General features: G+C 38.0%; 1 protein-coding gene across 4 annotated transcripts in view; it reads left to right on the forward strand.

Moving 5' to 3' along the window:
- Window positions 1-18586, forward strand: part of LOC113085558 (disks large homolog 4-like) — a 121816-nt gene extending 103230 nt beyond the window's left edge. For all 4 annotated transcript variants that reach the window (XM_026255196.1, XM_026255195.1, XM_026255199.1 and 1 more), the window contains 10 exons: window positions 1064-1178; window positions 2294-2470; window positions 8655-8697; window positions 8808-8838; window positions 8925-8972; window positions 9392-9493; window positions 14298-14470; window positions 14557-14669; window positions 14764-14855; window positions 15936-18586. In XM_026255196.1, the coding sequence (XP_026110981.1) occupies window positions 1064-1178; window positions 2294-2470; window positions 8655-8697; window positions 8808-8838; window positions 8925-8972; window positions 9392-9493; window positions 14298-14470; window positions 14557-14669; window positions 14764-14855; window positions 15936-16042 (1001 nt within the window). In that variant the 3' untranslated portion in view covers window positions 16043-18586. The remainder of the gene's footprint in view (window positions 1-1063; window positions 1179-2293; window positions 2471-8654; window positions 8698-8807; window positions 8839-8924; window positions 8973-9391; window positions 9494-14297; window positions 14471-14556; window positions 14670-14763; window positions 14856-15935) is intronic.
- The last annotated feature ends 6529 nt before the right edge of the window (window positions 18587-25115 follow it).

The following is a 25115-nucleotide window of genomic DNA, read 5'->3' on the forward strand; positions in this document are numbered from 1 at the left end:
CTTTTTGTCAGTGTGCTACAGCAGGTGATTTTTAAATCAAATTAAGCCTATGTCATGAAAAAATAGTCAGAAAAAAGACCAAAAATTGGCCGTTTGCTGATCGTGTATTTCAAGCAAAATCCACCTGGTTCTGATTTATGGCCGGTCAAACAGTGCATCCCTATTTATAAACGAGTAAAAGTACTTTAAAATCAATCCTAAATGTAACTGGAAGCCAGTATAAGGACCTGAGGACTGGGGTGATATGCCCATTACAATAGTCCACCCTGCTGGTGATGAAGGCATGAACAAGTCTTGACTGGAAACAAAACATCTAATTCTTGCAATTTTTTTTTCCTTCTTGGTTATTTTGTGCTATAATATTTATTCAGAGATGTAATTTGTTTATATTACTATAGTTGTTATATTATCACAGCAACTATATAATTACTACAACAAATTAATTCAAGTACTTTACTATAGTATGGTTCAAAAACACTATAGTATTTACTATAAATTACTAAAGTATTTTTTCATGTGGATTTATTTAGAAAGAATGCTTTAATCCAATCAAAAGTGACAGTAAATACATGTATAATGTTACAAAATATTTCTATATTAAATAAATGCTGTTCTTTCAAACTTTTTATTCATCAAAGAATCCTGAAGAATAAAATGTATCACCATTCTCAACAAAAATGTTGTGTTTCAACATTGATAATAATCAGAAATGTTTCTTGAGCAGTAAATCATCATATTATTTATTTTGATTTCTGAAGATCATGTGACACTGAAGACTGGAGGAATGACGCTGAAAATACAGCGGAGCATCACAGAAATACATTACACTTTTGACTTAATTTTTTTCACATTAAATTTTTTTTTTTTCATATTTTTACTGTATAGTTAGTCAAATGAATGGAGCTTTGGTGAGCACTTCTTTCGAAAACATATATATTTTTTTTAATTCTTGTGTATGTGGAATAGGTATTTTCGACTCTCACACATCACATCACTGTGCAAACTGACACAAATGGTTGATTTCTAATGCAGTGTTGGATAAGAGTTGTGCTTGTTTGTGCAGAGTACAGTCGATTTGAAGCTAAAATTCATGATCTCAGAGAGCAGTTGATGAACAGCAGTATGGGCTCTGGAACAACTACGTTACGAAGTAACACTAAACGAGGATTTTATATCAGGTAAACACACTGACATAGACACACATCTGGCATGTACTGCCATGTATACTCTGTGCAATATGCTACTTTTTGGTTTGTAAGCCCTTTGCTGCAGTACTCTTTTAAACAGAGGACTTATTAGGGAAATAATATGCTTTAAAAGAAAATACTTAAGTGTGAACTGAAAGAGATGTTTACGGACATTACATTTGATGTTAGCTGCAATTAAATGAAAATTCATTATAGTGTAAATTTATATTAAAATGCAGTTGGTTGAATAAAAAGTGCTTTTCTGACTCACTTAAGTAGTACTTAAGTGCATCTTTATATGTCATTTTATAATTACTTGTACTGTCTTTACAATATTGTTAAAGTGATTGTACCGATAATCATTCATGGTGTAATAAAATATACAGTGAAGATACCAAGATACAATGCATTATCTATTGAAGCTTGAATGTAATGTATTTAAGTATATTTTTAATGGCTCACTTGTAATAATGCATTTGCAGTTTAGTACATTTAACATATATTAACCTTAAATTAGTAATACAGTACTTCACATGTGCTTAAGTATGTTAGTCAACACTTCAAAATAAGTGTCCTTCTTGATAAAAGATGATTAAATCATAATGACTTAAATCTGATATTACGAAGTACACTTTTTTAAGTCTACTTAAGTGTGTTAAGAAACACTTGAGTGTTGTATCTTAAAAAGTGTCTTAAAATACTAAGATTTAAAGTACACTACAAATGCACAGTAAAGTGCACTTCTTTTTCCACAGTGGTGAATTTCACAGATAACCTACAACATTTGCCAAAATGGTCAGAATATAAGCAGAGAACACTGAATATACTGTATCCCACAATCCCCTGCACTTAACTTGACTTAACTTCCACAATGAGATGGAAACTATTCAATATCTCTTTCTCAGTATTTAAGTGCTCGTTTTGAAGTGTTTAAGATGCAACACAATGGGATTGCATGCCGTTGGACATAGTGAGCAATGCACAGTGTGCAATCTGAACAGAGCCGATGAATAAAAATGAGACAAGGCCAAAAATAAAAGGTGTGTGTAATTGCATGCTTTTCCTTTGATGTTCGTCCGTTTCAACCCCTCTCCCTCTCTTGGCAGGGCTCTGTTTGACTATGATAAGACGGCAGACTGTGGCTTCCTGAGTCAGGCCGTGGGCTTTAGGTTTGGAGATGTGCTGCATGTTTTGGACTGTGGAGATGAGGAGTGGTGGCAGGCCTGCAGAGTCAGCCCACAGGGGGACGAGGAGGAGGTCGGCTTCATCCCCAGCAAGAGGAGGTGTGTGTGTGTGTGTGTGTGTGTGTGTGTGTGTGTGTGTTTATTGTTGTTTATTGTTAATTTGGATCCCCATTAGCTTCCACAAAGTGGTTGCTAATCTTCCTGGGGTCCACAGAGTTGCACAATACAAAAAAATCATTCAAACAAATAAAATAATAACAAAAATACAATTGCTAATCCAGTCACATCACAAAACTATACCCATACATATTAATAGTAGCAGCACAAGCAGAAGTACGTCTATACCTTTAACAACATGTTTACACAATTTCTTTTAAACACATGTGTTGAATTACTTTTACGTATATTTATAGGAACAACATTCCAAGCAGCAGAGCCACGATAAAATACAGTCTTTTTCAGCAAATTTGATTGTGGACATGGTAAAAACAGTTGAGACTTACTCACTTGACGTGTTTTATGATCGTGTCTAAAACCAACATATACAAGCTTTTCAAAGAAAAAACATGGTGTGTGATACTTGATTACCTTATAAAAATATACCAACACTCGTAAATGTAATTTGTCCTTCACTAAAAGCCATGATAATTTTCTATGCATATCAGCAACACTGGCCTGAAATTGATAATGGAGCACCAACCTAGCTGCTCTATTCTGAACAATCTGAAGTTTTTTTAAGTGCTTTTCTGATGCACTTGACCATATTATATGGCAGTACTCAAGATGCGATAAAACTATTGACTGCACCACATCTTTTAAAACCAAAGACGAAATAAATGCAGAACATTTCCTGGCTACTGCTATACCTTTACCCATGCTGCTTACTATATGATCTATATGTTTGGACCAGGACAATGTATTGTCAAGTATCACGCCCAACAAAGTAACATCTGTTACTTGTTCCACTGGCGTCCCATCAATAAATAAATTCAAATCTGCAGCCCTAGAAATATTGTATTTTTGGCTAAAAATTATGCATTTAGTTTTTTCTATATTTAAAATTAATTTGTTAATTTGAACCCATTTAGAAATTGTTAAAAGCTCATCACTCAAATTTTTCTTTAGTTCAGCTGAAGAATGTGCTGCAGAAAACATTGTAGAGTCATCTGCATACATAACTATATTAGCATTATTAACAACATATGGTAAATCATTTATAAAAATAGAAAACAATAAAGGACCTAAGCAACTTCCTTGTGGAACACCACAATAAGTATTTTTAGCATCTGAAAAAGATCCATTATAAAACACTCTCTGTTTTCTATTAGAAAGATAGCTTCCCATCCAATTAAGGGCTGTCAATGAAAAACCATAACATTTTAGTTTAGCCATAAGAATATCATGGTCAATGACATCAAAGGCTGCTGTAAAATCAATTAAAACAGCACCAACCAGTTTCTTATTATCTAGACATGCTAACCATTCATCTGTCATATGTATAAGAGCAGTACTTGTGGAGTGTCCTGGTCGATAGGCATGTTGAGCATTGGCAAGTAATCCATTTGTACTAAAATATTGTAAAATTTGCTTGAAGGTAATCTTCTCTAAAAGCTTACTCAAAATTGGAAGTATGCTAATTGGTCTGCAATTAGAACCTAAAAAGTCTGTTTTTCCCTTTTTAAGTAATGGAATAATTTTAGATTCTTTCCAAAGATTTGGATATTTGCCACCAATCAAACACCTATTATAAATATGACAGATCGGTTGAGAAAGCTGTCTAGCTACCATTTTTAGCAATTTTCCATCTAACTGATCAGCTCCACAAGGTTTATCATCTGGAATTGAAAGCAACATCTCTTCTACAGTAGTTTGATCAACAGACCTAAAATTAAAACTGCATAATTTATTTTTCATTATTTTAGAAATAGGACTACAGGCTGATTGAACATCATTGCCATACATGCTAGATCTTAAATTGTTCACCTTATCGTTAAAAAAGGTGTTAAAATAATTAGCTATCTCTAATGGTTTAGTAATAAACTGACCTTCATTTTCCACACACCCTTGATAATTATTTGTCTTCCTACACATTATTTCATTCAGTGTTTTCCATATTTTCTTGGAATCACCAGCTGCAGACCTAATTTTTTGCTTATAATATTCCCTTTTTTTAATATGATTTAATTTAGAAACCCTATTTCTTAACTTACAATAGAATTTTTTATTGTAGTCACTTCCTAATTTCTGTACTACCTCCTTTGCCTTGTCTCTTTGCAGCATTAAGCACTTCAGCTCATCATCGAGCCAAGGAGCATTTTTAGTTTTTACTGATCTTTTTCTAAGTGGGGCGTATTTATCAATTATCTTATTTATTATATCCATAAAAATATTTAAGGCTTTATTAACATCTTTTTCTTGACACACTTCAGTCCACTGCACACTCTGAACTTCATTAATAAACAGATCTTGATTGAATCTTTTATATGACCTAGATAATAAAATCCTGGCTCCTGATTTGGGAATTTTTGTCTTTTTAGTTAATGCGATCAAAATTGTGATCACTACAGCCAACTGCCACTGATACTGCCTTTGAACACAATTCCTGGACATTGGTAAATATAAGGTCAATGCAGCTAGAAGTACTAACCTTGTTTGCCTTCATAACAATTCTTGTTGGTTGGATAATCATTTGTGTGAGATTACAAGTATCAGCCATAGATTTTAACTTTTTTGTTAATGAGCAGTTTTTAGCCATCCAATCAATATTAAAATCACCCAATAAAAATATGGCCTTATTTTCATCTGTGACCCTGTTCATACTTTCACATATTCTATCCAAATACTGCACATTAGCACTAGGAGGCCGATAACAACAACCAGCTAAAATTGGTTTACAGTGTGGAACAGAAATCTCTACCCATATGTCTTCAATATAACTGTTCATTAAGTCTTCCCTTAACAACACACCAAAATGTTCTCTAATATAAAAGGCTACTCCACCACCATATTTATCCCGGTCTTTCCTATACAATTTAAAACCATTAATCATAAGCTCAGAATTACTCATAGCCATATCTAAATGTGTTTCTGACAATGCTAAAACTTGAATATTATCTTCAGTGCATATTCTCATCACCTCATGAATTTTGTTCTTGAGGCTACATATATTTAAATGTGCAATAATTAATCCTTTCTTTGACAATTTTGTTAAAAGAGATGCCATAAACTTGTCTTGCTTCCTAACAAAACAGCAAACAAAAATGTAAGATAATAATTACACAATCATTCTAAAAATGCATTGCAATTATGTTTGAGTATTTCCAGTTCTGGACAAGATGACTAACTTGTCATATTTCAGGAAGGCTCTTTCACCTCTGTCCCGGGCAGCTCTTAATTTTGGAAGGAGTTCCCTCCTTCTCAACTGAAGAGCCTCAGAAAAGTCTTCATTTATAAAAATGTTTGTGCCTTTTAACCTCTTGGCTGATGACATGATAGTCTGTTTATCTTTCAAACGTAGAAGTTTAACAACAACTTTTCTGGGCTTACCCCCTTCTTGATACTGTCCGATCCTGTGAGCTCGCTCGATTTCCATTTCGGAGTCATCTAGCCCCAATTTACTTGAAAGGATATCACGAACTTTCACCTCTGATTTCATCCAGCTTTCATCTTTTTCATCAGAGATCCCATCCACAATGATGTTTGTCCTCTTCATCTGATTTTCCACATAATCCAGTTTGACAAAGAATCCGTCTAGTTCCTCCTTTGACTTGACAATATCCTTTTCAAACTGCTTTATTTTTATTTCAACATCCTTATAACCAGTCATCAATCCATCCACTTTATGTTGTGTGAATTCCAAACTAGTTTTTATATCTTGAACATCTCTGATCACTCCATCCAATCTTTTGTTTGTTCCATCTACTACCAACTGAACAAAGCTCTTGAAGTTGTCTTGTTGTTGATGAAGCATCTCTCTGTAAAATTCTCTCTGTTGATCCATTAATTGAGAAAGTACACTCATTGTAACGACTGAATCATCCTCAGAAGGTGCAGTCTTAGATTGTTTGGGAGGCATGATTTCTTACCACGATGTATCCGGAAATATGTGTGTGTGTGTGTGTGTGTGTGTGTGTGTGTGAAATAATATTCAGAAAGCTTGAAAGAGGCGTTTTTAGCTTTAAACTCGCTCTCGTTCTATTCTAGTGAATTTCTATCCATGCCACAATTTAAATCTGGATGTCTGTACAGAGCACATTCAGAGACACTTAATGTTTCACATGACCACTTCCTCTCCTTGGTCTTCAGAAATGTCTGATATTAATTTAGTGACACTCTTATGGAAATCTGACAGTTGATTGTAATATCCGGTTCGCAAATGAATCACTTGATGTAACCGGATCTTTTTTAAACAGTTCACCAAATCGAACTGAATCGTTTTAAACGGTTCGCATCTCTAATAAGCATTAATCCAGAGATGACTTAAGCTGTTAACTTTTTTTAATGTGGCTGACACTCCCTCTGAGTTCAAACAAACCAATATCCCGGAGTAATTATCATTTAAATCTGATTAATTTTTAAATGGTGTGTCGTAAGTCAACATCTCAGGAAAATGTTCGAAACAGGACGTTGACTCCAAACATGTCCTCAAATGAGGACAACGCCACTAAAAGTATGTTTATTACGCATTTTAGGAGACACAACAGATGAACAGGGAAAGAAATTATATTTCAATATTCCTATGAAACATTATTTATTATTATGTAAATCTTGTCAATTATTTCTCCCATTATTAAACTTCTTTTTTCATTACACGTTAAAACCACATTAATATGCAAATTAGATTTAGTTTATGAATACATTATATATAATGAGAAAACCTGTTTGTGGCCATTTTACGCACATTTTGCATAAAGAAAAATTGTATATCAAATCATTCTGTTATAAAATAGTTGAGAATTATCTTTATGCAAAGTTTGTTAAAAAAAAACCTGACATCTAAAAATCTATTAGTGATCAAGTTTTGATTTCAAAATAATGATTAACAAATGTTAATACCTATATAACTAATAACTACAGTATATATTCAGATACACTTCTATTTATTCACAATTTACATTTATATATTCAAATTTATATCTATATATTTAAAATGTATATTAATATATTCAGAATTATAACTATATATTTCAGATTTACTTCTATATATTCTCAACTTACATTTATATATTCAGCTTTATAACAATATACATTTAGATTTACTCCTATATATGCAGGTTTACTTTAATATATTCAGACAAAACCATATATTCACAATTTACATGATATGTTCAGATTTACATCTACATATTCAGATTTAAATTTGTATACTTAGAATTATAAGTATGTATTCAGATTTTTTAATATCATTATATGCTATATGAATAAGATTGGCAATGAGCAGATAATATAAAATGATGAAATATATAAACATAAACCAATAGTAGTTTTATTCAGGAATCATATTGTTAAAAAAAAATCCTGATATGAAATGTACCCTAAATTATATGATTAAGAAATGAATTACATTTTAAGATATAATAAAATACCTAACATTTATTTTAAATTGTAATAATAGTTCCCAATATTACATTTATTGTATTTGTGATCAGATAAATGCAGCCTTGATGAGCAGATTGTTTCAAAACATTAAAAATCCAACGACCCCAACCTTTTGAATAGTGGTGTAATTTATTTTTTTATAATCTGAGGCAGTCACAATTATATTGTAACATTTCGTATTCTGTCAATAGAGTTTAAATTATGTATTTACCCCAGATGATAATTTTCACTTGGACATGAAGTGTGCCCTAAATTATTGACCTGTGATGCTCCGCTGTATTTTCAGCATCATTCCTCCAGTTTTCAGTGTCATAACTGCTGTTTTAACAATGCATGAACTGACATTATCCAACTGACATTATTCATTCACTGCGTGATGTAGCCTATTAGAATGCAATCAGTATACCCTCCAACTGTAAGATTTAGGGGGAAAAAAGCGTTTTGTCTTATTTTTTTAATATATTTTATAGTTGAGCAATATCACACATCTTATCAGCTGTACAGTCTTGGTAAAGTACGCCAGATGATGAGTGTTTGCGCTGTTTCCTCATTTGCATAGTTACATTTGTGAGTCGTAATAAACAACAGCACAGTTCATTCCTAGTGAACTCCGTGCTCCTCCTGCTGTTGTTTAGTTAGAAATCTCGTGTCATTCTCGTATAATTCAGATGAATCTCTCTTCCAGGGTTGAGAGAAAAGAGTGGACGCGGTTGAAGTCGAAAGAAAGGGTAAGATCCCTGCTAAAACATTTAAATACTATATATACATCTATACTTACATCTAAACTGATGCAGAAAACAATTTATTAAGTGTTGTCCCCTACATTTCCTTTTGACAGGACCGAAGTCGAGACAGTACAGGTTCTCTGGGTGAGTTACAAACATCTTTTTGAATACTGACACAGTTTTATTGTTGCTCAAACAGAGACTGATGCATGTGTATTTGTTTCTTTCAGGAAGGGAAGAGCCCGTACGGAGTTACGAGACAGTTGCACAAGTGGAAGGTGGGATAAATCGACTGAGTCTTCATATGTTGTGTCATTCACTGCATGCACTGGCTCTGATCCAACCCTAGTGAGATGCCTTGCTTTCTACGGTCTGTGTATGCAGCGTCCTAAATGGAAGAAAAAGCTCATACTGTACGTCTACACACAGTACTGTGTTAAGTCTTAGTGTGAAACCAGATCTTTTTAGATTTAACTACTGTTTATTTCAGCACTGAACATGTCTGAAAAAGCTCATTAGTTTTCATGTGGGGAGAGTGATGTCTAAAAATGTGTTTTTGCAGGCAGCTCACTAGGGTTGAGGTATTTAATTTTTGTCTGTCATATGTTTGCTGTTCTTTCTCTTCACTTCCGTCATTTGCTTTGTCTTTTAGTCTCTGTACTCATATAGTGTCTCTCATGTGTCGCACCCTGTTTAGTGCACTACGCGAGGCCCATCATTATTCTGGGCCCGGTGAAGGACAGAGTGAATGATGACCTGCTGTCGGAGTTCCCAGACAAGTTTGGCTCTTGTGTCCCTCGTAAGTATTCATACTCTCAGATGTGTTTATTGCTCACACACATGCAGAAATCCTTCCCTTCAACAGCAAGCTCCGATCTGATTTGGCTTTACACCATTTCTGGAAGTCAAGGTTTTTAAGTTAATTAAGTTTAATTAAGTTTCTGAGGTTTGTGGAACCAGATGTTGAAGTTTATCCTTCAGATCATATAGGGCCATATATGGCATTTTATCTTTTTTTTTTTTTTTCAGATTTTTTTTTTCTAGATTGCTACAATGCAATTTAAATGCTTTAATTCAGTTTTAGTAATCAATTTTAGTAGTAACATGTCAATTCATTTAAATCATGAATCACTCATACAAAATAAGAACAATTTATTGTAAGTGTTTTTGTTGTTGTTAAATACTTTTTAGAGCTCTATGAAATCTATTAGAATTTTTCTGGATTCCATTGTAATGGTTTAATAAATTTTTTTATAAAAGCATAATTCATAGAACTTAATTGATTTATTCATATATATATATATATATATATATATATATATATTTAATATTTAATATTTAATCCTAATCAATGAAGTTGTTAATGTTTTTGATTGCATTTATTAAGGTAAAATATTATTTATGATTTAATTAGGATTAAATCATAAAACATATTTTATTTTATTTATCTTAATAAATGCAATCAAAAACATTAACAACTTTATTAATCTCTTAAAATGTAATAAAAATAAAATTCACAATTTTTATTTTTGGCAAACAAAGTGCTACACAACAATTGAGAAATAATTTATTATTAATTTTTAAAATTTGTGTGATTTTACTTAAAAAATCCAATACATTTATTATTGACAATATTATTTTTTCTTATTATTTTAAGAATTTGTACATGCCATTATATTGTAATAATATGTCAAAGTTTCTTAAAGTTAAGCCTAACTTTTATTTTGATGGGTTTTCATGAAGAATTTCGTTTCTGTGTGTATTTGATATGCTGATCGTTTTTGTCAAGTGAAATGCTGGTGAAGTGACTCTAAGAGAGGTTCTCTGTGTCCTCATATAGTGCGGATGCCGAAACCACCTCAAGCGTCACTCACACAGAAAAAAAAAATAGACTTCATCTTTAAAATCCATTCTCATGTGATTTAGCTCATTACACAGCCCTTCGTTTGATTATTCATCCACATCCACATCGGGATATTCATCCAATAGTTGCTCTGTAAATTCAGTTTTCATGACTGCATTCCACATGTCTGGCCAGAATCTAGTTCAGTCTGGAGTCACAGGGTCCTATTCATATAGAATCGCTCTTGCTCTCATCTCATTTCAGTAAAACAAAACTCTCTTTAGATGCTCGCCCAACATTTCTCTTCCCACAGCCTCCTCTCTTATGATAAGCAGTAAACTTCAAACAAAAGGAGTCATTTTCAGCACACCTTTCGTTTGCCGATATTACAGTTTTTTTCAATCGCTAACAAGCGCTTAACCATACTTCAGATACTTTTTCTAAACTCTTAACACAGACTCACACCTACAAAACACAATTGGCCAAATGGATAATTTCCTTCTCAAAAACACATTTTGTTAAATATATACTAAATCTTCATTTCAAAATAGAACACATCTTTATCTGCACACACCAACTTTACCAAAACACTGGAAATCTGACTCAAAATTAAATTATTCTGTCAAAGAATAACACTTGTTTTCACCTCAAAAGGTACATGCAGTCAATCAAAGTACACCAGGTTTCAAAATACTGGCTATTGTTGACATTACAAAAACTGCATAGACTTTTCAGTCTCAGTTTTACAGATATTTGCATGCAGAACATGCAATTCACTGTTTTACACTAAATTTCTTGGTTAGGAACTGCATGTCCAAATGTACAGTAATGTTCACATTCAAGCATTCCAGTAAAAAGCTATTTTTTTCCTTTACTGTTTACTGCAGGAGGTACAGTAGAAACACAGTATGATAGAACAGAAAAGGTTTGACAGTATTGCTTACAGTGAACAAAATATCCATAAAACACATAAGAGCATTCTGAACAAAAAAACAACAACAGCAAAAAGGCCAGAATAAAAAGGGGGGGGGGGGGGGTAAAATAAAAACAATCTCTCACTGCTCCTCTCACTGCTCCTCTCACTGCTCCTCTCACTGCTCCTGCTCCTCTCACTGCTCCTGCTCCTCTCACTGCTCCTGCTCCTCTCACTGCTCCTCTCACTGCTCCTCTCACTGCTCCTGCTCCTCTCACTGCTCCTGCTCCTCTCACTGATCCTCTCACTGCTCCTCTCACTGCTCCTGCTCCTCTCACTGCTCCTCTCACTGCTCCTGCTCCTCTCACTGCTCCTCTCACTGCTCCTCTCACTGCTCCTGCTCCTCTCACTGCTCCTGCTCCTCTCACTGCTCCTGCTCCTCTCACTGCTCCTCTCACTGCATCTCTCACTGCTCCTCTCACTGCTCCTCTCACTGCTCCTCTCACTGCTCCTCTCACTGCTCCTGCTCCTCTCACTGCTCCTCTCACTGCTCCTCTCACTGCATCTCTCACTGCTCCTGCTCCACTCACTGCTCCTGCTCCTCTCACTGCTCCTCTCACTGCTCATCTCACTGCTCCTGCTCCTCTCACTGCTCCTGCTCCTCTCACTGCTCCTCTCACTGCTCCTGCTCCTCTCACTGCTCATCTCACTGCTCCTGCTCCTCTCACTGCTCCTGCTCCTCTCACTGCTCCTCTCACTGCTCCTGCTCCTCTCACTGCTCCTCTCACTGCTCCTCTCACTGCATCTCTCACTGCTCCTGCTCCACTCACTGCTCCTGCTCCTCTCACTGCTCCTCTCACTGCTCTTGCTCCTCTCACTGCTCCTGCTCCTCTCACTGCTCCTCTCACTGCATCTCTCACTGCTCCTGCTCCACTCACTGCTCCTGCTCCTCTCACTGCTCCTCTCACTGCTCTTGCTCCTCTCACTGCTCCTGCTCCTCTCACTGCTCCTCTCACTGCTCCTCTCACTGCTCCTCTCACTGCTCCTCTCACTGCTCCTGCTTCTCTCACTGCTCCTCTCACTGCTCCTCTCACTGCTCTTGCTCCTCTCACTGCTCCTGCTCCTCTCACTGCTCCTGCTCCTCTCACTGCTCCTCTCACTGCTCCTGCTCCTCTCACTGCTCCTGCTCCTCTCACTGCTCCTGCTCCTCTCACTGCTCCTCTCACTGCATCTCTCACTGCTCCTGCTCCTCTCACTGCTCCTCTCACTGCTCCTGCTCCTCTCACTGCATCTCTCACTGCTCCTGCTCCTCTCACTGCTCCTCTCACTGCTCCTGCTCCTCTCACTGCATCTCTCACTGCTCCTGCTCCTCTCACTGCATCTCTCACTGCATCTCTCACTGCTCCTGCTCCTCTCACTGCTCCTCTCACTGCTCTTGCTCCTCTCACTGCTCCTCTCACTGCTCCTCTCACTGCATCTCTCACTGCTCCTCTCACTGCTCTTGCTCCTCTCACTGCTCCTCTCACTGCTCCTCTCACTGCTCCTGCATCTCTCACTGCTCCTGCTCCACTCACTGCTCCTGCTCCTCTCACTGCTCCTCTCACTGCTCTTGCTCCTCTCACTGCTCCTGCTCCTCTCACTGCTCCTCTCACTGCTCCTCTCACTGCTCCTCTCACTGCTCCTCTCACTGCTCCTGCTTCTCTCACTGCTCCTCTCACTGCTCCTCTCACTGCTCTTGCTCCTCTCACTGCTCCTGCTCCTCTCACTGCTCCTGCTCCTCTCACTGCTCCTCTCACTGCTCCTGCTCCTCTCACTGCTCCTGCTCCTCTCACTGCTCCTGCTCCTCTCACTGCTCCTCTCACTGCATCTCTCACTGCTCCTGCTCCTCTCACTGCTCCTCTCACTGCTCCTGCTCCTCTCACTGCATCTCTCACTGCTCCTGCTCCTCTCACTGCTCCTCTCACTGCTCCTGCTCCTCTCACTGCATCTCTCACTGCTCCTGCTCCTCTCACTGCATCTCTCACTGCATCTCTCACTGCTCCTGCTCCTCTCACTGCTCCTCTCACTGCTCTTGCTCCTCTCACTGCTCCTCTCACTGCTCCTCTCACTGCATCTCTCACTGCTCCTCTCACTGCTCTTGCTCCTCTCACTGCTCCTCTCACTGCTCCTCTCACTGCATCTCTCACTGCTCCTCTCACTGCTCCTGCTCCTCTCAATGCTCCTGCTCCTCTCACTGCATATCTCACTGGGCCTGCTCTTCTCCCTCGGCCCTTGCTCTTACTCTTCCTCGTCCATACATTACAGTGTTTGTCTTTTCTGTTTCCAAAAATATCACTCTTCAAAGTCCTCCCTTTATTGTATAAGTGTCAATGTAATAGAAAAAAATAACCCCTGCCATTGAGTCTAAGCCAGATTGGAATCAGTTGTGGTTGGCCCAATTTACACATAAATAAATCAGCTAAGATAATTTGTTTTTGAACTGATATCATTGCAGAAGCAGAGGTTTTTATACTGTATCTAAGGTTGGGAACATTGTTTTTGCTATTGTGGGATGTTGTGTGTTAACATTTGTAAATACTACCAAAACGATCCATAATTTTGTTGGGAGGTATAGCTTGTCTATTCAGAAAATGTAAGCATTGTGGAAATGTGTTCAATGACTCCATATTGTGTGAAAACGACATGAAATGTGTGAATGGTATGGCCACAATAGAGCGATGCTGTGCTAATTGTGTTTAGAGTTTTGAAAATGTGACAACTGCTTGGACAAATGCTTGTTAGCGACTGAAAAAAACTGTAAACGTGTCTGATATCATAGTCACGAGATGATGTCACCGCTCTTCTCAGATACGACACGACCCAAGCGGGAGTATGAGGTGGATGGGCGGGACTATCATTTTGTGTCATCTCGGGAACAGATGGAGAAAGACATCCAGAACCATCGTTTCATCGAGGCGGGCCAGTACAACAGCCACCTGTATGGAACCAGCGTTCAGAGCGTCCGAGAGGTGGCCGAACAGGTTAGATCAATGGTTTCGGACAAAATAATGCACTTGCGTATCCTTCTTCCAAGTCTTAAAATGTATGTCTGTGTGTTTGTGAGCAGCAGGGAAAGCACTGTATCCTGGATGTGTCCGCAAATGCAGTTCGTAGGCTACAGGCCGCACAGCTTCACCCGATCGCCATCTTCGTGCGGCCCAAATCACTGGAGAACGTCCTGTACGCAACGATCAGATTAACATGAACTTAAAATACCATACCTCAGTGTATGTCTTCATCAAGACCAAACTTCAATTTCTGCTCTTTTATCCAGAGAGATCAACACACGTCTGACTGAGGAACAAGCCAGGAAAGGCATGGACCGCGCTATTAAACTGGAGCAAGATTTCCTGGAGTGCTTCTCTGGTAAGACAGTTTCACACATCGCCCACTAGTGTCCTGGAGGACACATGCCACATTTATTAATTAGGCAATACCTACTGTAACCACCATGGAGTTTTATTATTTTACATGAAAGTATAGAAATCACACTTTTATAATTCTATCTTGACGACTCTCTGAATAGTTTTAGCGTGTTAATAGATAAGACTTTGTTAACATCCTGTATGTGCTCTTCGTGCAACTACATCTGCTACACATGCTGCTGCTGCAGAGCAAGTATGGACATGCTACTGTGAGCATGTCAAATATGCCGATATTGCATAGATAAGTCCCAAAGCAGATCTAGACAGGTGGAGCTGGGGGAGGTGGAGGCTTTAAGATGCAGGTGCACTGCATGACAAACTTACAACAAACACTGAACCAGACTTTATAAATATTGAGCAAGCAATCTAATTGGCTGCAGAATCAGCAGAGACCAGTCAGCTTGTGCCACATATTAAATATTGTGATTGTTTGCAGGTTGCGCCACCTAGAGTTAGGCTACTTCATATATCGAGTTTTTCCAAGACCATTGTAATGCTTATTCTCCAGAGAAAACCATAATAAATTAGGGGTGTTAATTAAAATGAGAAATGGCTTGATTTTTAATGTGCTTTGTCATATCTTAAATTAAGTCATCTCGAGACCCCCTGGTTGAAAACCCATGATTTAAACAAAGGATTGCATGACTTGATTTCACTAAAAAGTTAATTGATACACAAATGTTGAATCAATGCAACCGTTTATTTTGTAAACTCTAAAAAAAGCATTAGGCACAAATTGTGCTATAGTACCCCTAAGGTTTCATAGTAGTACCTTAAAGGGACATATTTCTACTGAAAGTCTCTAATATGCACCTTTCAATAAGCTACTTTTATTGATAAGTAGATACGTTGTCCTTTTAAGAGAACTGTCGTTGTTGCATGTGGTTAACGCTTTTGCTGACAGTGGTGCATTCGTGCAACAATGAATAACTGTTTTAATTTTACACTTGCTTGTGTTGAGGTACATCTGTATGCATAATTTATTTGAGTAAATGCTGTAATGTTTTTTTTTTTTTTTCAGCAATCGTGGAGGGCGACAGCTTCGAGGAGGTTTATCACAAGGTGAAAACTGTGATCGAGGAGCAGTCAGGGCCTTATATCTGGATTCCCACCAGGGAGCGTCTGTGAGAGTCCACCCAGAGCCAGAGCCAGACCACCTCGCCCAGCTCGCCCTGGACTGTGGAGGCCGACTCGCAGAGCTGACGAGAAACAGACAGAGAGAGAGAGAGAAGTCACAGAGACTGAGAGGAACAGCACAGGAGCTGGCCACACCGCATCTGCCTCTCTTATCCTCCCTTTCCTAGCTTTGTAACTTCCTTTTTCTGCTTTTAACTTCCTTTCTCTGCCTTTCTCTCAACCCTTCTCTGTTTCTTCCTGGCTTTCTCTCTGAATAACGTCCTTTCACACAGGACTGTTGAGCTGTTTTTACTCCGTCACGAACTGGGATGCTACAAAGCAATTTTGTATATTGTCAGATTCCCTCTGGCTCTCTCCGATCAACACGTGAAGTGGAGAGAGACGGGCGACCGCCTTGGCTTTTACCGGAATGAGACGTTCAAGAGCCGCTCCTGATTAAAGGAGCTCGTTTTACAATACTAAAGCTGAACTGAAATATGAAAGTATATTTATCCGTATCAATAATGCGCTGAAATCTTCAATATCAAAGATACCATGACTACTCAGAGACTGACGTTCACTCACAGTTCTCAGCATCAAGGGCGTTTAATTCCTTTCTCAAATGTAAAGTGCTTGACGTGTGCTTCCTGAAATCCAGGAAGTACTGTGCTGGCAGATCTAAAACGTTTGCCTCAGTCCTTCGAATGTTCCCCTGAAATAGTTTGCAGCTAGTTCATCACCTGAATGAATGAAGGAAGGAAACCGGAAGACGCAGACTGTGACTTTGGTTCTGCACACCGCAGAAAGCCACACGCTTGATGTCCCAGCGTCTGTTTTCTGTTGGTTCTCTTGCGCTTACATGTAAACATGGCACATTTAGACACATGCCAACAATAGATTTTGTAATGTTTGCCTTCTTCTGTCTGGATCTTCTTGCAACAGCCAGATTGATGTTTTCCTTTGAGCTGAAATGTATTTGCTCGGATGGATTATTTCCCCGAGCGCCACAGCTCTACACAATGATTTCAGGCTGCTCTTTAATGTGCAATATCAGGCTCTTCCATAATCTTCTCATAATGTTACCAATTTTAGCCAACATAATACTTTGGCCTTCAGATTTCAGTTCAGTTAAGATCACACTTGTGCTGAATGGCACAATATATAGAGAGAGAATTAAATTTATTAAATATCTATCTAAAATAATTTATTTAAATGCATTTGTATAAAATGATAAATTATATATTCAGTAATTATATTGGGATATTTAATTATTTCTTTATAAATTTATTATGAATTTATTTATCATTTATTAACCCCTCGCCATCTTGCCAGTGGTTGTTTTCACTGTCCTCTGTCTTTTTCTCAGCTAAGATAAATCAGGCATCACCTTCTGATGAGTAGTAGGTTATTTTGATGAAATTTACATCTCAGAGATAATTCATTGTATAATAGTCGATGTTTTGTTAGTGGCTCTTCTTGATCACAGCTCAGGATAGGTGTTAGTGAAGGCTTTGGGACGGTGTACGTATTTGTGAAAATACAATGCAAACTTGCAGCAATTTGTAACAGTTTTGGTGAATTGGTGGCTAATTCATATGAATTCATACCATTACATTTGTATGGTTTTGTGTGATAGAGCTTCATGCTTTTTTTTTTTTTTTTTTTTACATAATTTTTGTACAGAATGCATTGCATGAATTCATATGAAATTGCCATCTTTAAAATAGTTATGTATGCTCAGGAGATCAGGTCGGAAAAACAGGAACGTCGAGTCATTTTTCTGTGTCTCCAGAGTGATTACTCACATAATGATTATGAGTTGGATCAGAGTTTAATTTAATGGGTTTTTTCCCCATTTATCTGCAATGTGAACGTAGCCTTACTGGCCTAAACGCTCCATAGACACACACACACACACACAAATATTATCAGGAAAACAGTGTATTGTACAATTTGTTTTTTATGCTGTGTATCAGATTAGAATTAACACTTGTAATCAAACCAATGAGGCTACTTTGATGCATCTCAGTGGACATCATCACTAGTTAATTGGTGGGTTTTAATGATGCTGGGGTTTTATTGGAATACGATCGTGGGTTCATTATGTTTAATGAGATAAATGAATGGCTGTAGTGCCAGAGAATAATCCTCTTAGCAAGCTAAGTTTAACAATCTACGCCTGCCTTCGACTAATTACCCTTCTCAGAGCCGAACACTCAGTTGTAAGCCATTTCATCCCATAATTCTGTGAGGTTGACGAAGTGCCCACTTCAGCCCTGTCTGAGGAGAGCATGAGAGGATGATAAAGTGGCTTTCTCACCCTTTGTGCAGTGACAGCGATGCTTTGAGCTCAGAGGGTGTCACATTCAAGGATGAAGATGACGGTTTGTCCTGAACACAGTCAGGGGTTTGCATCTGATTGAAGTGAGATTTCCTGTAATTCAATGCCATGAGCATAACTGTAGTGATTTATGGACACAGACTTTGATTGAGACTAATCTAAACAAGAAAAAAAAATGCCACCGTTTGTGTCAGGCCAAAAAAAAAAAAAGTTGATAAGAAGATAAAGTGAAACATATATTAAAGGGAGGATTGGATCATGCGTGAGGTTTCTGGTGAAAGCAGAGGAATACAGAGCGATCCCGTGGCTCTAAGTTACTTTCACTTATTTTCTTTTGACTTTTTTGCGTTTGAATTTCAATATTTAAGTGTGTTTGGAGTGCAGTGATAGTTCTTTTCTTGCCGTTTTATTTATTTATAGATTTTATATTATTATTGAATTGTTTACTGCTTTGTTTACATCCGGTTTTGTGTGAAGACTGACGCTTTTGCTGTGGTTTCCAAAGTGGAGCTGCACACAATCAAATGTGAAAATTCACTAAAAACTAGAAATTAAACTTTACTGTGAAATTGTAATATATATATATATATATATATATATATATATATATATATATATATATATATAATTAAAAAATTAAATTACTTGCACGCATTACATATACCACTTTTATTTCTTTCTTTTTTTCTTTTTTTTTTTTAACACGTCCTTTAAATAAATTTCCCAAATTGTATTATTGGCCACATAAATAATTAAAAATAAGAACATATATTGCAGTTTGTATGAGCTGCACTAAAGTGCTCACACACACACACACACACACACAATGCATTACCAAGAGACATGTATGACTTCACTCTTGCTAGAATGAATTATGAGTTGAATTAATTTATTTATTTGAAAGAATCAAATGTATTTTATCGATTTGTATTTGCTATAACATATTATTCTAATTATCCTGAACAGATTGAAAATATTGCTTTTATTAAAAAAAGAAGAAGAAGAATTATGAATAACAACAATGCCATCTGATGCAAAAGTATATTTAAATGATTTATCTTAAAAGAGAGATTTACCAATGACAGTGTCGGATAATAAAAATGTTTAATTTCAGTGAAATGCTTGTTGTAAATTAGCTACAAGAATAATAAAAATAATTATGTTAACAAGTGTTGTGTTGAAGCTTTTGTTACGGTGTGGATGGATGATTACTGTGTGCCTGTATTCCCAATTGCAGACCACCATATTAGACATGCTGTTTTTGAAGTATCCATACTGCATTCCATTATGTTCACTCGAATTGTTTCTTTCTTCATCAGGTTTGGAGAAATGTAGCATTGCATCAGTGTCTCATCAATGGATGCTCTGCAGTGAATGGGTGCCGTCAGAATGAGAGTCCAAACATCTGATTAAAAACATCACAATAATCCACAAGTATTATTGATTATTTTATTATGGATTATAGACTCGTCTTCAATGGTTTAAAATTGAAATCTCTTGATGGATTTGTTTCTTACAAACACACAGCTTTTCTCTTCTCCAGATGTTCACTGATGGACTGGAGTGCTGTGAATTATTCTGATGTTTTTATCTGACTCTCATTCTGACGGCACCCATTCACAGCAGAGCATCCATTGATGAGACACTGATGCAATGCTACATTTCTCCAAACCTGATGAAGAAACAAACACATCCTACTCTTGGATGACATGAGAGAGCGCATTGTCAGCAAATGTTCATTTCTGTCTGCTCTATTCTTTTATTTAGTCAATGTCATTCAGTTATCATCATAGAAGTACATACATTTTGGCAGTTTTTATTAGTAGTATTATTTAAGTTAATCAACAAATGAAGAAAAGTGTGGCACCTCGTTCTGGTTTCATCCATCACAATGGAAACAGACGGTCAAGTTCAGCACTTTGCAGAAGTGCATGTAGAATATTAAGAGTAATAGTCTGTCCTTCTCTGAACATGTACAGTATATAACTGTGTCACTGTGTTGTACCAGCCAGCAGGGCGAGCTGTCGAGCTACCTGTCCGCTTTCACTGACCAGGCCTCTTCTGAATCAAATCTGTAGATATTTGTTACTCCTAATTTACTCTGAACAAATGCCTGAACAAAACCCGGTCTATTCTGTGCTTGCTCAGCTGAGCTCAACTTGAATGTGTTCAGTCTGTCAGGGGCTGCACCCTCTTCCTGTGAGGAAGCTGAACAACAAAGATGCTTCCTCACCGCCCTGATACACACACTAACCTGTGTGAGAGTGTTTTCATGGCTGCGGCTAACCGCCAGGGCACCACGGATTAATTATCAGCCGAAATAGGGCTTTCAACCTATCAGTGCGGTCAAATGTGATTAGCCACAACACACACATGCATATCATCTACTGCACTAAAATCAAGCAGACATCTCAAGGTGTGTGTGTGTGTGTGTGTGTGGATGTGGATGTGTGTGTAGTGTACAGTAGGTGAAATTAAATAATATGGTGAGATTACAGTGAAAGTGTGAAGGACGGATTGGAACGTGTGTGTGTGTGTGTGTGTGTGTGTGTGTGTTTTGAGTCTCACCTGAGGGAAGCATTCAGACTGTCAATTGCTTTATTTATCAGCTATGGCTGTCAGAAAGCATTCAGTCATGCCTCTCAGACTAAATGTGAATGAGAGAGAGAGAGAGAGAGAGAGAGAGAGAGAGAGAGAGAGAGAGAGAGAGATGACTGGAGTATAAAAAGGAGAAAGACTGAAAGAGGTCAAGGAGAAACATAAAGAGTGAGGAACTAACAAACTTGGGCAGAGATAGTGATAGAAGAAAACACTGACTGGGTTTTGATCTTAGTGATGTCATTATTTATTAATCATGAAAATTAAGGAAATCTAATCATGCAAAAGGAGTAGTTTGCTTTGAAATGCTATAGTTGTGTCATGTATTCACTTTCATGTTATTCCAAACCTCCATTACTTTTCTTCCTTCAGTGAAACACGAAACATGTCGGGCAGAATGTTATGGACTGATGACAGCCTCATTCTTCATTAACTTTTACCACATCATTTTTTTCTCCATACAGTGAAAGCGAGCGGTGAACGAGGCTGTCAGTCTTCATAATATCTGCTCTTGTAAAGCAAGACATGTGGGTTTGGAAGAACATGACGGTGAGTAAATGTTTCTATAAATCAAAATTTCTTTTCTTTTTTTTTTTTTTGGAAGAATCATTCCGTTGAGATACCAAGCACTGAAGAAATGAAATTTTTTAAATGAATGTATGCAAGTATAAAAGTAGAATATTTATATCATAAAATAAAATTTGCAAATTAAAAAGAAAAGGTTTCTGCAGTTTATTTTTTAGTGTTGCTGTTGTTATTTAAATTATATTCAGTGATTTATTATTTAACTATAATATTAATATTAAAGCCACAATGTAACTTATTTGGTTAAAAAACATTTTTATTCATGACAGAGAAAAAAAATTCCATCTTCCAAAATATGTCTTTACCTAGATATACTTACTGATAAACAAATAATAATTATACAAGTTTTAAAGATTTCGGGTCGGATATCACGGGAATTTGCATACATACGTCATCCATTCGTGCATATCCATTCCAGAGATTGTCTAATATTTTTGAATTCTTATGGATTGTATTAATAATATTTGTTAGTAAAGTTAATGAGTGTAAAAAATAAAAAATAAAAAAAAATAAAATAAAGAGAATGTCTAATATTGCGAGAAGTTTCACTCTCACTCCACTTCCGGCTTCTGAACTGGTTGCAGTTCCACTCTGATTCCACATGAGGGCGCTCACAGGACGAGTGCAGAATGAATGGAGGTCAATGGCGGTATACCCCTCAAAATCCACTTTTCTCAGGATATAATTTTTTGTCTTGTAATTTGAATGTTATATTCGAAAGGAGATGCAAAGAAATTACACATTGCTGGGTGTTAGATTTTTTTGAGTCACTTATTTGCTTTAAAAAGTCTTTAAAAATGCCAATGACGTTTGTAACGAATTAAAACTTCATAATCATCGGGAAGAAGGAGGCGGGAACCGGCGGACAATCAAATCAAACTTTAATAATCAAAATAAGCACAAAACAGCATGTCAGCCCCTCACGGACGACTGACGCGCACAAATAAAAACCAAACACAACTAAACTTGTCGCTCCGGTTTTAAATCCCTCCATCTCCGTCGTGGGACTCGAGACCGTTGGGTCGAGCAGGTGTCGCTCATTTCCAATCACTACACCGGCTTTACGCTCTACTCCACCCCCCTCCCTCCGGGGGGAGACCGCTCAAGGGGACCTGTGGGAACCTGGGGGTAGGACAGACAAGGCGATAGAAAAGGAGATGGAAGGAGGAGCGACAGAGACGAGAGAGGGGAGAGAGGAGAGAAAGAAAAAAAAACGCACTGCTGCTCGTCCCTCCACCAGCCGGGTTATGTCCTCCGCGGTGCCTGCCGGTGGCACTGGACAGCCCTCGGAGGACGGCACGACACTCCTCTGCCGCCCGGAGGACGGCGATGGCTCCTCCGGTTTTGGGCAGCCGGCAGGAGTCCCCCGTTCCCTGCTCCTCCCCATTCAGGCGGATGGCAGCAGGCTCCAGCCCCCTGGCAAATGGCGCCGACTTCTCCTCTCCTATTCCAACTCTGATTGATTTCGCAGAATGGATGGAATATGAGGTTCGTGTGCAGTTTGAAGGAACACAGTAAGGGTCCTATCTTGAGCATGTGAAACACAGTGTTCATAAAGACAAGCGAACTGGCTTTGTGCCCCGAGAGCCAACTACTGTCCTACATGGTAAAGAGCAGTAAGAGTGAGATCAGCAGAGCTCCCAAAGACTGAATGCATGGACTCAAAAAGACCTTAGGAGAAGCCGAAAAAGTATTGTCCGTTTTGTAACACAATTCACCACTACATGTATCAGTGCTCTAACATCAAACTCTTTACTAAAGAGCAAATTGAGAGTTGGATCGAACAGGACATAGATGTTGGCGTTGCGGACGAGGGCATTCTTCCTCTAAATCAAGGGCGTAACTTTGGGTCTACCATTGGAGGGGTTAAACTCGCGGCATATGAATAATTTTCTTGTGTAAAAGGTAACATGCTAATTTACACTACAGATTATTTAAAATATGATACTATCTTTCTTGCTGGCAAATGAAATTAATAAAGAAAACGAACAAAAGTTATAATAATAATATTTCATATTATTTTAATCTGAATGATGTTATGATATTAAGGGGGTTATATTAGTTGGATCTGATTTTTGGGGGGGTCATGACCCCCGTAACCCCCCTGCAAATTACGCGCATGCTCTAAATGCACATCAAAGGTGAAATGCAAGCGGTGTGAACGGAGGCATCTTGATGTTTTTCATGAAGTCAATGCCAACGCCGATGTGATGAGTAAAAGTAATAACCGCACATCGGAGGAAAGTTCAGTGAGCCCTGCTTCTCAGGCCCTATACTTGGATCAACCTACAAGTAGCAAGCAAGTGCTACTGAAGTTAAGTTGATTAATCATTCAGAATGGTGTTAAGTCAGTAGAAACCTACGCTGTGCTAGACGACGGATCTGAGGAGACTATCTTGTTGAATGAAGCTGCCCCTTGGTACTTATCAGCTCAGATTATCCTCCCTTGATAAGCCCTGTTGAGCCAGTGAGATTGGGTCCTCCTGGAGACCCAGCGGCGGTTCATACAATGCTCATCTGGACATTGCAAGGTCCCTCAAGGCTTATTAAGCCTCACTTGCAGACTCAAGAATGTTTATTCATTTTTTGTGTTTCTCCTGAAGCTGAGCTCTTCCGTCAAGTCGAAAAGCTTTGGCAGCTGAATACTCTTCCTTATCAATCTGAGAAAGTGGTCAGTCGATCACGACAGGATGCAGAAACTATTCACCTCCTAGAGGAGAAAACCATCAGGATCGATGTGAATGGTGTAAGAAGGTACGCCACGCCTCTACTCTGGAAAGAGTTCCTCTGCTTTCGAGAACATTCTGTGGCCATCTGCAGTGACGTGAAGGGTATGTTCCATCAAATCCAATTCCTTGATGAAGATAAACCCTTCCTTCGCTTTCTGTGGCGTCATGGGAATACATCTGAACCGGCCATCGTGTATCAGTGGCAAGTTCTACCATTTGGCACTACATGTAGCCCTTGTTGTGCTACTTATACATTTCAGATCGCATGGATGGAGAGTCATTCCTGCTGTCTCTCAGGCCTTTCATTGCCCGAAGAGGGAAACCCTATGAGATTCTCTCTGATCAGGGAAAAAAATTCCAAGGTGGACAATGCCTCCTCCCAGATTCAGACCAGCATTAGAGACCAGCTAGCAAAAAAACAAAACAAAAAAACAAATCAGATTCCGGTTTAATCCACCCAGAGCACCTCATTTTGGCAGCTCATGGGAAAGAGAAGTGAGGTCTGTAAAGACAGCCTTAAGAATCACCTTAGGCACTCAGACAGCGACAGATCCAGACCCAGTAATGCCAAGTTCCTTGCTGATGGGGCGGCCTGAATCCTCCTTGCAGACCGTAAGTGTTTATATTGTATTATTCAGTCTAATAATAATTGTTTGATATGCTGTTAGATGCATCAAGAAGATATTTCTTCAGTTATAAAAGAACAGCTGCTATAATATGCTCTTATCATATGTTTGCGACATCTCTCGCGTTCTATCATGTGAAGTGATTATATTGTTTCATTCTACAACCACACGTTTATCCACGTTTGTCCAGCGGACTGTAATCACAC

Source organism: Carassius auratus, chromosome 5 (assembly GCF_003368295.1).
Source record: "Carassius auratus strain Wakin chromosome 5, ASM336829v1, whole genome shotgun sequence".
NCBI classification, from domain to species: Eukaryota; Metazoa; Chordata; class Actinopteri; order Cypriniformes; family Cyprinidae; genus Carassius; species Carassius auratus.